This window comes from Aedes aegypti, chromosome 3 (assembly GCF_002204515.2).
Source record: "Aedes aegypti strain LVP_AGWG chromosome 3, AaegL5.0 Primary Assembly, whole genome shotgun sequence".
Lineage (NCBI taxonomy): Eukaryota > Metazoa > Arthropoda > Insecta > Diptera > Culicidae > Aedes > Aedes aegypti.
The window spans coordinates 155,582,039-155,594,364 of NC_035109.1; the positions used below are offsets into that span (position 1 = coordinate 155,582,039).

The 12,326-nt window shown below is 39.2% G+C and overlaps 1 protein-coding gene across 2 annotated transcripts; it reads right to left on the minus strand.

The window, feature by feature from the left end:
- Positions 1-390: 390 nt before the first annotated feature.
- On the minus strand, positions 391-9,883 carry LOC5572309 (tetratricopeptide repeat protein 1). 2 transcript variants are annotated; one of them, XM_001653961.2, is made up of 2 exons: positions 9,090-9,883; positions 391-832 (listed from the first exon to the last, which is right to left on the minus strand). In XM_001653961.2, the coding sequence occupies exons 1-2, from the start codon at positions 9,671-9,673 to the stop codon at positions 547-549; spliced, it is 870 nt and encodes a 289-aa protein (XP_001654011.1). In that variant the 5' UTR covers positions 9,674-9,883; the 3' UTR covers positions 391-546. The 2 variants fall into 2 exon arrangements, with proteins under 2 accessions (XP_001654011.1, XP_021705539.1); XM_021849847.1 differs by having other exon boundaries at positions 391-853.
- Between the last annotated feature and the right edge of the window lie 2,443 nt (positions 9,884-12,326).

The following is a 12,326-nucleotide window of genomic DNA, read 5'->3' on the forward strand; positions in this document are numbered from 1 at the left end:
TTGTGCCTGTTGTTCAATATTGCGCTAGAAGGTGTTATGCGGAGAGCCGGGGTACGTTTTTTACGAGATCCAGTCAATTTGTTTGCTTCGCGGATGATATGGACATTGTCGGCCGAACGTTTGAAAAAGGTGGCAGATCTGTACACCCGCCGGAAACGCGAAACAGCGAAAGTTGGACTGGCGGTGAATGCGTCCAAGACAAAGTATGGCCAGCCCATGACAGTATGGACAAATGTCCTACCCAGGTATGTTTTATATGTCCTACCTGTCCTACCTACTTCTCGCGGCCGCACCCCTGAATCACGTACCTGAATCAATGAATTACCACAGAATCACAGACAAAGAAAGGCTTATGATGATATTCACTAGACGGACGAAAACTACAAACAATTTGGTTTGGTTCGACTGGTTCATATTTTAACGCCATCGAAGGCTTTGAAATACACACACAAACACATTCACCCTGATTGCACTAACAAGCTTTTGATTCAGAAATTGGCACACTCACCCATCGCATATCACAAGACTTCAAAATTTGCAGAAACACTATTTTCCACTCTTAAAATTAATAGAGTAGGATCCGGTCGACGGATCCTGTTGCATTTCGAAGTTTTGCGTCGACAGCCCAAATGGCCGCAGAATCATATTGCCCAGGTCCTTCAGCTTACCCATCATTTCCTCCTTGAGGCGCTCGTTGCGTTCCTGAATTTTTGGTGCCAGCCTCACCTCGGCCGCCTTCGCTTCCACATTGGCCGGGTCCAGTTCCAGTATTTTCTTGAAGTCTTCCAAACTTTCATCCAGCTTGTCCGCTTCCTCGTACAGAGTTGCACGCCTGGAAGTGGATTCAATAACACTTGAAGGAAACGATTTACAACCAATTGTGGATGAGATGCCATGAATATGAAATGTGTGGTTGAGGTATATTGTAGGAAAGATTAAATGATTCTAAAACATTACCCAGAATTTCATTGCCTTAAAAGCCATGCCCATATTCAAGCTATCGAAGAAGAACAAATGTGCCGGGAATTGGATTATACGGGCAAACGCGATGTGGGGTATTTAGAGGTGCGAGCGAACATCAAATTAGAATTTGTGATAACATCAGTTTTGAAGTGGTAGTTGTGCAATGCCAACTTCGGCGAGCCGAAAGTTCACGAAGTAGCCGAAGATGACGTCACGTTGAGAGAGCAGCGAACAAAATTTTTCGCAGCCTTGTCGTCACCATCAGCTGATCGTTTTGTTTACATATTTTTCGTGACTAATACAAGCAAACACATAAGAGCCGGACCTGTTATATATGACATTGGGGCATACGGCTAATTACACTGAGAAAAATCTACACGTCAAGGTCGAGTGTTTTACTTACAGATTTGCGCAATAAAGAAAACCACATGATTCGAGTGTGGTAGCCATATGGATTTCGTCATTGGATTCAAGGTATGATTTCATGTGTATCAACATTAGGTTGCAATGTGAAGCCAACACGAATATCTAAAAGTTAAATTATAAAAACCGACTGGTTTGCTTATTGAACTATTGCTTCCCAAAATATTGATCCGAGGCTCCTCTGCTTGTCGCAAGCTCACTTGTTTTTTTTTTTTCAAACGGGTGAGCCAGCAACAAGCGGGGCGCCGCAAATCCATAATTTGGGAAGCCAGGGATTGGCATATTCAATTTTATTCGAAACTGAAAACCAGGAAAATCTGTTTGTGGAATCCAATTTTTCTACTAATCCATACATTATAATCAATGTTTTCTTATAGAAAGGTAGAATCCTCGTATATCGGTCAACTTCACTAATAAAAGAAAAATCGAATTAACAAATTTTCATCTAACACTTTCAGCTTCAAAATTCCCTTCTGCTCTGTAGAAGCATGATGATGACTTTCGTTCGACACGAGGTACATCCGTTCAGTTCTCTATGGGTTAATCACAAACAAATTTTGAACATGAATATCGAGCTCATCGATTTCATCATAACAAACTCATTGCGCAAATCAATGAATCGACCAACTTGAACATGATGATTATAACACAAAATAACCATAAGCAAAACACACTGAATCTGTGTTGGGGTGATGATCTATTGCGTCCATAGGTTGACGCATACGAATTTGAAGAGAAAGCTTCGGGAACTTATATGGAAAAATTATAGAATCCCTGTTGTCGGTTGATGAATCTATCCATGAAGCAAAACAAAGGAATTTAATGTGTAACATACACGAAGTTTGTAAGAAAATCACAGCAAATCGAAATGGACGTTCATGAATCGATCCATAATTTGAAACACACAGATCGAGCGTGCTAACAAACCCGCTTCTTGTCACCTTTATTCACAGAAGCGAAGATCGACGAAGAGAAATCGATCATGCGACTTACGTACTTATTCTATCAAACGCTTGAAAATTTTAAGTTGAAATAAGAAATTATATTTGAAGAGGAGTTTACCGACGTAACTGGCACATATTATATTTAGAAGTTCAACACGCATGTATAGAAGAGTGCATGGTGACGTCACGAAAAATTCTCCTTCTCTGTCCCTCTCTCATCACGCTCAATTGACTGTCCTGCTCTTTGACACTCACTACTGGAATTATTTAAAAAAATATATGGAGTTGACATTCACTGCTGAAATTGTTGACATTTTTTTTATATGGAGTCTCGAGGTTAGGTCAGGCGATCGACGAGGCGTATGACGGTTCGAATTGCATTGTTTTTTATTCCGATTTACAAGAGCATCAAGAAGACCACGAATTAGATTTGGTCGGAGTATTCCGGAACAGATCCAGTAGGGAATGATGTGGGTATTTTCAGACCATCACACAGTGGCCGCTCTCCATACAAATGCTGTCGAAAAGTACAATTTTCACTCAAAACGTTAAAAAATGCAGATTATTTGACTTAATATGATTTTCGAAGGCAATTCGATTGAAATAGTTACTGAAACAAAAAATATTATTCTCGGTAAATTTGACAAGATTGATAATTGATTTCAAATACCAGCACATTTTTTTAAATTAAATTAGTGAAAACCGTTTCCAGTTCGAAGAAGGTTATAAGAAGTTTGATGATCTAATGGTCTGATTCGCATTATAGCAAAAAAGTAAAATCTCATACCATGGTGCAAAAAAGCGCGAATCCAGCCATAGTACATCCCAAACTATGGTAAATTTGCAACATATTGATTGGTAAATAATCATTTCAGAACACGGGAAAAAAATCTGTGGTAAAAATTGCCATTTTGGCTGACTACGCCCATTCTTAAAACTACCATGGAATTTCAGAGAAAATTTCTATGTTTGTAGTAAATCCCACCCACTTTTCTGATACATTTGACAGAAATCTTTTTCGTCAATATGATTTCGACTACAGACAAGGTAAAATCATGCACATTTGTGGTCTGTTGAAAATTCTCGGTGCGAGCACTCAAGTAAACCCCCTAACATGGCAGTTTCTACCGCACAATTCTTTTGCGTGAATGTTTCCGAGATATATTACAACAGCTTTGAAAAATTGTCAAATTTTTTAAGGAGCTCTTGGTTATGCATTTATTTACATTCTCAAAAGGTAAACATATCGAATACGGTTTGAAACAGGCTTTCTCCCAAGAATCAGGCAGGTACGATGATACTATATGCCCAGGGAAGTCAAGGAGAGAAAGAACCTTCAGGATGACTTTGCTTTGTAGCCTAGAACATTTCCAATCCTAAAAGATTCTCGACCGGTTGGATTCGAACTCATGCCCCATAGCATGGACATACTGAAAAGCTGCGTGTTTGCCGCTATGGCTATATGGGCCTCCCAAATATAAAATTGTCATACTCAAATACTATTTCCGTTACGGCCAAAATAGCCAAAATTATAATATAATATAACGGCATCATTCGACAACTCATGATTTAGATTTTTTTCTATAAATAAATCTCTGGCTTATTATAACTTTTGACAGTTCAAATGGTGCTCCAGGAGTTCCTTCAAGATAATTTGAGAGATTCCTTTAAAATTTCCTCTGGAAATATTTTCAGAGACTCCTCCAGAGATTTCACCAAGAATTTCACCAGAAATTCCTTCAATATAATCTCTACCGTAGTCCCAACATTGATTTCTCCAGGGATTCCCCTGGGAATTTTGCCAGAGATACCTCCAGGAAGATCTTTTGTTGAGACATTTTTAGTCTCCAGGAATACCTTCAACAATTACTCCACGAGTTCCTCCTGTGATACGACAATGCATTCCTCCAACAATTTCTACAAGAAGAAAATAATCTTCATAAGGATTCTTTAATTTCATTTCATTTCATTTTGTAGTGTTTGGTGGGGCAATAAGAGCAAGTCAATACAAAGCGGATCATAGAGGAAGTAATGGCTGAATAGTCTATGCTGACCCCGCAAACGCCATGGGAGAGGAAAAATACAATTGGGTTGGGTGTTAGATAAATAGTTAGGCTTGACATACTAATGCTAATAATGTTGCAAAGTGTAATGAAATTATAGGTCAAAAAATTCTGCTGATTATTATAGAACCTATGAGCACAGTAATTCAATATTGAAATAATATTTTAAACATATGAAAATAAATGTGTAAACGAACCCAATAAAAAAAAGTAAAAGAGCCTTGCTTTCTTTTGCACTCGTTCTAGTTTGCGATAGGAATGACGTCACTTCCAAATGTCATTTTTCGGAGTATAATACCTTGCTTCTTTTTACCGTGGGCACACATGTCCAGTTTTAGAAACCCTCCCGGAGATCCGGATTTGGTCACTGTGGCCACCGGGAACCTGCTACATCTGAAAAAAGTCCCTTTAGAGCAGAGATGCATTTGAACGCGTTCTGTTCATGTTCTGTTCAAAACTTGTGCTCACGAGAGCCGTGTTCAAGTTCAAACAAATTGCTTGATTGATCACAGGACTCTGATCATCGCGTGGCAACCGTTACCGTCATTCGTGATCCTCAATATATCGAGGAGACACGAACAGGATGCAATAGCAGAAGCATTACAATTCATAGTTGTTTTATTCGTGTCAAGTTAAAAGCTGTATTTAATGAGTGAATAGCTATTAATTAATATAATTTCTATTTCTAGGTCGTACTAATAAGCAATGGCGGTTCTCGAAACATCTCTTGTTTCGTGAATTCTAGACCCATGTTCTGATGTTTTCACTGGCAATATTATCCGACTGATCACCTAGGCATTCCTCCAAAGCACAAAATATAACACGTGTATTCAGATAAAATTGAATTGTTCCTAAATAAACATGCATTGCATTTTCAAAAGTTGTCTTTTTACATTGCCCGTTGAATTAGTTGCCAGAATATTGCAACAAATGATGCACATCCACTTTTCGAATAATGATTAACTATGTTAGCGACAGCAGCTCAACAAGCTTTTGAATATTTGCTACTACGCCTGCGATTTATCCACGTCGGATCTAACAAAAATGTCTTCCGATTTTCAGCAGCGTTCTGCCAAAGAACGAAAATACAGGGTATGTTTCTATATTTGCGTGTTCCGGGTGATTCTTGATCATTCATCCTAAATTTCAGTTGGCTCAATAAGCGCATACAATTCCCTTGTTGAGGCGCAGCCATGGCCCAATCAACAGACCCACGTTATCCATAAATCAGGGTAGATTGCATAGTAGAATCGTGGGACTGTAAGGCCAAAGTACATAAATGCGATCTTGTCAAAAAAAAAATGGGGAACATGAATTCGCGATCAGTCTAGTGATCCTTGTGTTTGTTCAAAAACTGAACATGAACACGAGAGCAATCAAAGAAACATTTGGGAACGCTCACAGAACATGAGCGTCCAAAATGCATCTCTGCTTTAGATACCCTTACTTTGACGACCTGTAGTTTCGTAACTAAACAAGACTTAGTAATCTGAACCGTCCTCTTATTGTTGAACAGGTATTCACGTGGACATTGAATAGAGATTCTCAAATCACTTAGTTATTCATACCCGGTTCCGCAAACCCGGAACATCCGAAAAGTAAGTTTCCATCGCAGTATGCTCCTTGAGGAATGCTGACGAAACTCCACCTGGTCTAGGGTTGTTGGACGATTTCTATTGCGAAGCGGCGCTGGAAACAGCATCAATGTCCACATCAAGACCACCCAGAACTTGGCCGTTCATGGGAACCTTGCTGGCTGCACGAATGACCTGATCATCGCTTATACTTTGAAGATTCTTGACTCCAGAAAAATAGAGCCTCCCGGCTAATTTTCTAAAAGGATTAGGTGAGTATTCTGTAGACATTTCCAACGAAAACGTACAAATTTTCTGGGAAAAGTTTTGGAGAAGATTCTGGCAAAACTTTTAAAACGAATTTGGTATGAACTTTTCGACCGAAATATTTTAATGAATTTTGATGAAAACCAGGACCAATATCTGGCAATCCTGCTGAAATTTACTACACACAAAATAATCCAAACGTCATTGTTACGTGAAAATGTAATCTCAAGCAGGGCTGTTAAATGTCATGAATTTCACGTGACTATGACATTTAAATATTGCTAATAACATCGCTCCTAGTGGGAAAAGTAATCGGAAAAAGTTTTTCCTGGTGACCTTTTCCGAATTACTATCGATTGTTAATATTTGCTAATGCGATTTTTCGCATGCAGGAGTGCTATAAGCATTTTAGTTTTTCCAAAATTTTGACATTTAACAGCACTGCTTCTGGGCAACTTCAATAAAACCTTTGGGGGTTTTTCGGCAATGCCTCTGCAATTCTTGCGTAAATCTTCTCGAATTCTTCCGAACATCCAGTTGAAATTCCTCGGAATATATTTCAAGGATTCTTCCAGGCAACCCTCTGGAATTTGTCCGGTAATCTCTTTAAGATTCTCACAGAAATCCTGCTGGAATTCTTCAGGTTATTTTCGATGATTCTTCTTAAATTCTTTCGGAGATCCCTTCGAGATAAGTCCATAAATTTCGTTGGCATTCTCCCAGAAATTCATCGAGAATCGTTCCGGAAACCCTCCTGAAATTCTTCAAGAAATCCTTCGAGGATTGATTTCCCGGTGTGTTCTCCTCATTCCCGTATTTTTCCCGGTCTTTGTTATTCCCGGGTTTTTCCCGCTTTTCCCGGATTTCCCGGATGGATGGACACCCTGGAATTCCTAAACCAGACACTTTGCAAATTTGTGTGTAGGAGACCCTTTTGCTGATATAGTTTCTTTAATTTCATTGCCAGGTTTGCGAATTTTTGGAAAGCCTTTAATTCTTGGTAAAACTGGATTAGAAACTTTGAGGCGGCTAGTGTTATCTCTAAGAAGCGCCTTACATTCTTTTAACGTTTTTTTTCTACATGTCTCACTATTGTGGGAAGTGGATCGACTCTAAAATGCCTATAGGGACCAGTGGTTATTTGTTCGTTCATTTGATTATCATAATCATCTTTATCCAAACTAATCACTGCATTGCCCTTGTCCGCTTTTACATAGTATACTGACTTCTCTTGAAGTTCTCTCAAATCTTTTTCCTCAGCACTATTTTGACCTTTTAATTGGAATTAGTTTTATTTTAACGACTCTTCAGCTTTATTTCTAGCTGATCCTTGTAACTGTATTGATATTGCGTGTGTAATGCCGGTTTCTACATCGATTATTGTCTGTTCAATATCTGGTTTTGTGGTAACCGCACATGCTAATCCCTTATTGAGAAGTGTCAATTGTTCTCCTGAGAACTGCTGCGTCGAACGATTGACCACAAAACCTTCAACTCTTTCGGCAACAACTTTAGGCAATGCTGTTACCCCTTTGTTATGCTGCTTATTCTTTAAAATTGCTTGTTTTTTCATGTGAATATCTTTCTTTCTACGTGCTTCGCATTCCTCTGCTTGTATTACCTTGGTAAGGAAAAGTGGAAATTCGCAAAGGTATAGTTTGGCCAATTTCAAATGCAAATTATAGCACTTCAATGCAAGTGATTCGAACTAGTCCTGTCTATAGGGTGTCATACTTGGGATGAGCAGTGAACGGCGCCCTAAACCTGTATCATTGGCATACATGTCATTCAGTACCATTTTACATTTCGTGCATTTTGACTTTTTTCCTACAAACACAAATAATTTATCCTGCGTCTAGCGCAAAAGTTATAGAAAATATCGAGCAACTGATTTTTAGCAGAATTTAAGACGCTGAAATACTGTTAAATAAGCGGTTAATGGCGTCCGATTAAAAAAAACTGCCTATACTGCCCCGAAAGGCTGTTACAAATTTCATTTTTTTAGTATGATGATGTTTGACTGTTAGAATGTTATTTGGAATTTTATCTGAATGCAGTGTAGTGAGATAAATAACTGAATTTTCAGTTGTATGAAATAATTTCACAATAAAAATAGGGTACTCATGTCATCCCATCAGTTAAAATCGATATGAAAAATAACAAACTTTGAAAACATAGCTGTTGGGGATAAAATATTCTGTGAAACTGGCAACACGGACTGACGATGCAAGAGCGGAATAGTATAAAATATCATTGTTGGTAGGAGGTCAATTTGAAGACAGCGCGAGCTAAAATACCAAAATGTACGTATATAATAAGTTAGGTTTAAAATATATTTAAGTAAAATAAATTGAATTTCAGCATTGAAGCTGCTATTGAGAATGCTGCTCTCAGTATTTGGTTTATCGCGGCAAATGTGACTTCCTCCCCAACAATAGCCATTAATTCGTAAACTCTATAAGGCAACGGGAATCATGCGGGTCTAGTGTATTAATCTAAGAATTGTTGGAATGGAATTCCAAAATCCGAAGATTTCATAATATTTTCAGCAGTTACAATTATTTAAAAAATCATAACTAGGATGTACCTATACAGTTATTTGGTGAATGGTACATTCTAGGGATTTATTATATGGGTTAATTCATAAATTTCATAACGCTAAAAATGCCCATTTTAGGCACTCACCCAACCCCATGTAACGCATTTTGTATGAATATTTTTCAAATTTTGTATGAGCTGTAACATCTTCGGGACACCCAGACAGCGTTATGAAATTTGTGAATGGGCCCTATATGGAATGAAATTCTGGAGAATAGTCTTCCGGGGAATGATATAGAAACAACTAAATATCATACCTCAGCAACGCCTTCAGGTACTTTGGATTGTGCTCGATCGCCTTGGTGCAATCGTCGATGGCAGAAGGCTTAAAGTTAAGTTTGGTTTTGGCCGCCGCCCGGTTGGCAAACAGAATGGACCGCTCTGCGGAATATTCCATCGGGCAGATTCTGAGCGCTTCCGTGTACACATTGGCCGATTTGTCGAAATCTCCCTGCTTGAACAGTTCGTTTCCCTGCGCTTTGAGCTCATCGGCTTTGGCTTTGTTGGCCAGTTTGTCCTCTTCGGAGAGACCTGTTTCCCAGTCCCGTTGCGATTCGTCATCGATCAAATCGTCGTCGTGGTCACTGCCTTTTGACTTCCGCTCGTCTTTTCCCAACGTTTCCTCGTCACTCCCGGAATCGCTGCGGCAGTCCACAAATTTCTCCGTCTGCTCCGACGAAGACGACGTATTTTGGTTCGGCGAATTGCCTATGCGCACTCCAGTTACCTGCTCGATGACCTCGTCGACGGCCTTTTCATTGAATGCCTTACAGGAAGCATCCTCGAATCGCTCCTCGTCACTGACGGAAGTGTCTACTTGTTTAGACGACGACGATTCCATCGCAAGGTGAGCGCAGGAACGAGCGAACAGGAACTTATCCGTAATCTGGGCCACCAGTCGACTAAGTTAATGTGCGTTGAAATCACTGAGATTTAAAACTAATGTCTAAAAATCAATTTATAAAACGATTTTTATCACAAAAGTTGAAAGCGATTCTTCACAGCTGTTTTTATTGTCATTGTACGTGCCCCGTTTTCCCAACGCGTCAAATGACATTTCTCTACTGACAGGTTGCCGTCGAAGCACCCTTCCTTGCCATTCGCGACAAAATCAACACAGAACGTGAATAAGGGCGAAAGTGAAAATTAACGCTGTCTCAAACATATAAATACACTTTAAAATGCATACAATTTGTACAGCCTACACTGACATAAATACACATAGATATTTGCACCGATACATGGTAATTATGTGTGGGATACATAATCAAGGTTAATTTTATTTATATTTGATTTATGAGTCAGTACACATGGTTTTAAAAAAAACTAATCCATTAGTTTTATGGGAATAATTCATGAGTTATACACGCAAACAAATTTTGTTGTATAATCTACCGAATCCATGGTAGAATTAAGAACTGCACCAACAATTTTCAACCGACTACAAAAATCTGTTAAGTTTACTATAATCTGGTGAAAATCACTGAGCAGTGCAGTAAATTTGACCATGTCCATAGTAGCGTCCACTACACAGCAAAAAATTATGTAATTGGCATCGACGTAATTCAGCCGATGTAATAAAAATCCGATGTAACAGCAAAAATCAGATGCAAAATAGCATCTTTTTGATGTTATATTACATCGCCCTGAAATTACACAAAATCTAGATTACCATATCCTATTACATGGTACTTGTGTAATATTCACATCTAAAATATAGAAATATTACACAGAAACTGCTGCAACCAAGTCATTACGACGAAAGTTGTCATATTACACAGATTCAAATGCTATTTTGCATCAATAACTGGTGCGATAATAAGTCTCGCAACACTGCCCATGTTGTTTTTGTCGACCATGTTGTTGTGCAGGCAGTTCGCGTTTCGATTCTTGTTCCTCCGGTGCCATTTTGTCGCGAGAAAGAAAAGTGATCGTTTTGTAAGTTTGGTGACCGCGATATGCCTGCAAGACGGCCGCTGCTGCAACCACAGGCGATTTTTCTTCCCGTCCTCCTCCGAATGCGGCCAAGGAAGTGCAGAAGAAGACGCACGCATTCCATCAGGTTTTAATCCATCAACGGGATTGCCCGTACGTACGCGCCCCCCAACGGAAGCCGTCTCTTTCCAGGAGAATCTGGAATGAAGCCAAAATTTGTGTCATTCCGGGCATGAATTATGTCGCCCATGCGAATATTCTGCCGTATGATTCCGGCGAAAATCATCCGCTGCAACACGAGCTGTTCCGTAAGTTTGTGGCACACCAACCGGACAAGGACCCGCTGTTAGGCGCTCAGGAGGATGACAGGGCATGGAAAAAGTGGAACCAATGGCTGGAGCACGTCGAATCACCGAGGGCATACGGGTGACCGTGTTCCCGTTCTACATGGGATGTCGCGATACGTCAGCTGCTTCGGTGTATTGGGTAAGTGACGATTCTATGACATTCCCCGAATTACAATCCCCTTCTTCTTGACATTACGTCCTCACTGGGACAGAGCATGTTCCACAGATATGAACTGAGAACTTTTTTTGCCAAAGTTGCCATTTTCGCATTCATATATCGTGTGGCAGGTACGATGAAACCCGGGAATTACAATTGACCGGGAAATTGTGAAACACCCGCAAAAAGTACTAGAGAATTTTGGGAATTTTGCCAAGGAATGCACGACTGAGTTGCTAAAGATATAGGTTCTTTAAAATGCTTTATGCATTTCTATTGAGATTCTTGGCATCGTTTTGATGACATCCTTTCAGGAATCCTTAATAAAATTTCTTAGGGTAATCACTTTACTGACGGTATTTAGTATTTATTTCATTTAAACTATACGTAAGCCTGTCGGTTATACCATTTTTCGGTTAGTGAAAACCTGAGTCAATAGATTTCTGGGGAATTTCTTGAGAAATCTAAGTGGTTTAATTGCTTTTTGTCGGATACCTGGAGGAACTGATACGGATTTTTGAAAAAGCCTTGTTTGGGTTACAACAGACTAATCCGTGATCTATGACAAAGTGAGGTCCCTGATTAAATTTTGTATGAATTGCAGATGAATTCATGGAGACCTTTTTGATAGGTATTCTAAGTATTCTTGATCAGATTTTGATCAATTACTGAGAAGATGATTGTTTAGAGTTGTCATTATATTCTTTGCAAGCAAGTCATCAAGTGTATATTTAGCGAGATATCGTTCTCTTTTAATGTATTCGAATCCCATGAACAGAATCTCTATAATTAGGGATTAGTGTAGTTACTATTATCCCTTTTCTATTTTTCATCACGACACGTCAGTCATTTAGTTATCTAGAAGAACAAATACATATTTGGGTACATTCAAACACCTGTCGAAATTTTCCTAGGTAGATTAACTGTATAGGTACTTATCTGGTGTTAGTATTTAAGGTGCGACGATTTCTTCAGTGGATACGAGTAACTGACACTGAAGAAGACAAGTGGTAGCCGAAATACGCAGGTACGAGACATCGTTTCTATCAGAGCTT

What these genes read in the sequence shown, in the direction of transcription:
- LOC5572309 (XM_021849847.1), bottom strand. Translation starts at nt 9,673, where the DNA reads ATGGAATCGTCGTCGTCTAAACAAGTAGACACTTCCGTCAGTGACGAG. An exon ending in TACCTGAAGGCGTTGCTGAG is followed by an intron (nt 854 to 9,089) that starts GTATGATATTTA and finishes GTTTCCTTCAAG; the next exon opens with TGTTATTGAATCCACTTCCA.